Here is a 1,552-nt window from a genome sequence, read left to right as displayed (position 1 = left end):
TCCATGACAACAAAAGTTGCAAAGAAACAGCAAGAAAGCCTCAGAAGTTAGCTTGAGAATTCTATTTATGTCAAGGAGGATGAAGACACGATACTTTCAGATAAATAGTTTTACTCAGGAAAGGTAGAAAAAACTTTAATGGTGATCTGTTGAAGACGTTGGTGAGCCACTGAGGCATGTTGTGTCAGGTCACAAGGCTGAGAGGAGAGCAGTCAGCCGTTAAGGGCACAGAGCGGTGATCGCTCCAAAGTCACCTCTGAGGTCCAGGCAGTACTCTTCCTCACTGCTCCACTTTGCTGTTTGACATCTCCGTGGTGTCCTGAGGGACACTGCTTCCATTTTCACCTGTCTCAGGGGCATCCTGTAGAGCCCTCTGGAGAACCATCTTGAGGGTCTGATGCTTCAACTGATGCCTGAAGGAGCCCACGAAGAAGTAAATGACGGGGTTGGCACAGCTGTTAATGGCAGTCAGAACAAGAGATGCCAGATAAAGGCCATAGGCAAATACACCATAATCAATCTTAATCCAGATTAACAGGAACCAGTGGATGCCAAAGGGTAAGCCGCAGAGGAGAAAAACCAGCACCGTGAACATGATGGTCGCGTACAGTCTGGTGAGCTTTATCCGACCAGCACCACAGAACAACCTGGCCAGCAAGGTCAGGCTGGACAGAAAGAGGACCACAAACAAAAATATCAGGCACGCGGCAGTAAAGAAGTTAGATGCCAGACACGGGTTGTTATTTTTATATTTGGTATCTAAGAAGCCACAGAAATACCGGTTCAGAATGCTGATCAATATGGACAGGACCCACATCGCAGCACACACAACAGCCGATGTGTTGGTATGGGCGGCGGCAGCGATACCAGATCCGGCACAGGACAGACAGGCAGCGCTCGGTGCTGATGGCACTGAGCATGCTCAGGCCTGCTATGTAGGGAACCATCTTAACTGTGTTAAAGGCCAGGAGGCAGATAATGCCGGGATAGGAAAACTTGAGGAGAAGCAGCGTGGAGTCTATGATGTGACAGAAGAGGAATAGGAAGTCAGCCACCGCCAGGTTTAGGATGTAGACGGAGAAGGCGTTCCTGCGCAAGCGGAAGCCCAGGAACCAGAACACAGCGGCGTTTCCTGTCAGTCCAACCAGTCCTGTGATGACGATCATCAAGTTTGGGATCAGGGGCCTGCTGTTGAAACTCCCAGGCACGGTTTTGTCCATTGGATTTGTAGTGACTGCCATCCCTGAGGCTGAGGTGTTGAGGCTCAGAAATCCTGCCATGGTGCTTCTGGGAACACAGAGAAGATGTGAGCCTGATGTATGTATACACCTTTTTATTAACGATGTACTTTTATTAACACATATTAACTGTATAAGATGATGGGTTCATTATGAGATTTTCAGACATGTTTATAATGTACTTTTTATGATCATTAATTAATTGATAGGCCTATCTTAGCATCTTGTGTTTCACGGGAGGTGATACAGGCTGACAGAGTTCATACAATTTACTAAAAATCCCAAAGCCCTGGAACCTGTGCCTACCCCTTTGA

At 47.4% G+C, this 1,552-nt stretch overlaps 1 protein-coding gene across 1 annotated transcript; it reads right to left on the bottom strand.

Moving 5' to 3' along the window:
• Positions 1-280: 280 nt before the first annotated feature.
• Positions 281-1,280, bottom strand: LOC126488563 (mas-related G-protein coupled receptor member A-like). The gene is given in 2 exon segments (XM_050122114.1): positions 281-847; positions 849-1,280. Coding segments are annotated over 2 exon segments (999 nt in total).
• Between the last annotated feature and the right edge of the window lie 272 nt (positions 1,281-1,552).

Source organism: Alexandromys fortis, unplaced genomic scaffold, assembly GCF_014885135.2.
Source record: "Alexandromys fortis isolate MF-2015 unplaced genomic scaffold, M_Fortis_MF-2015_v1.1 scaffold_170, whole genome shotgun sequence".
NCBI lineage: Eukaryota > Metazoa > Chordata > Mammalia > Rodentia > Cricetidae > Alexandromys > Alexandromys fortis.
This window is presented reverse-complemented; position numbering and strand designations above follow the sequence as displayed.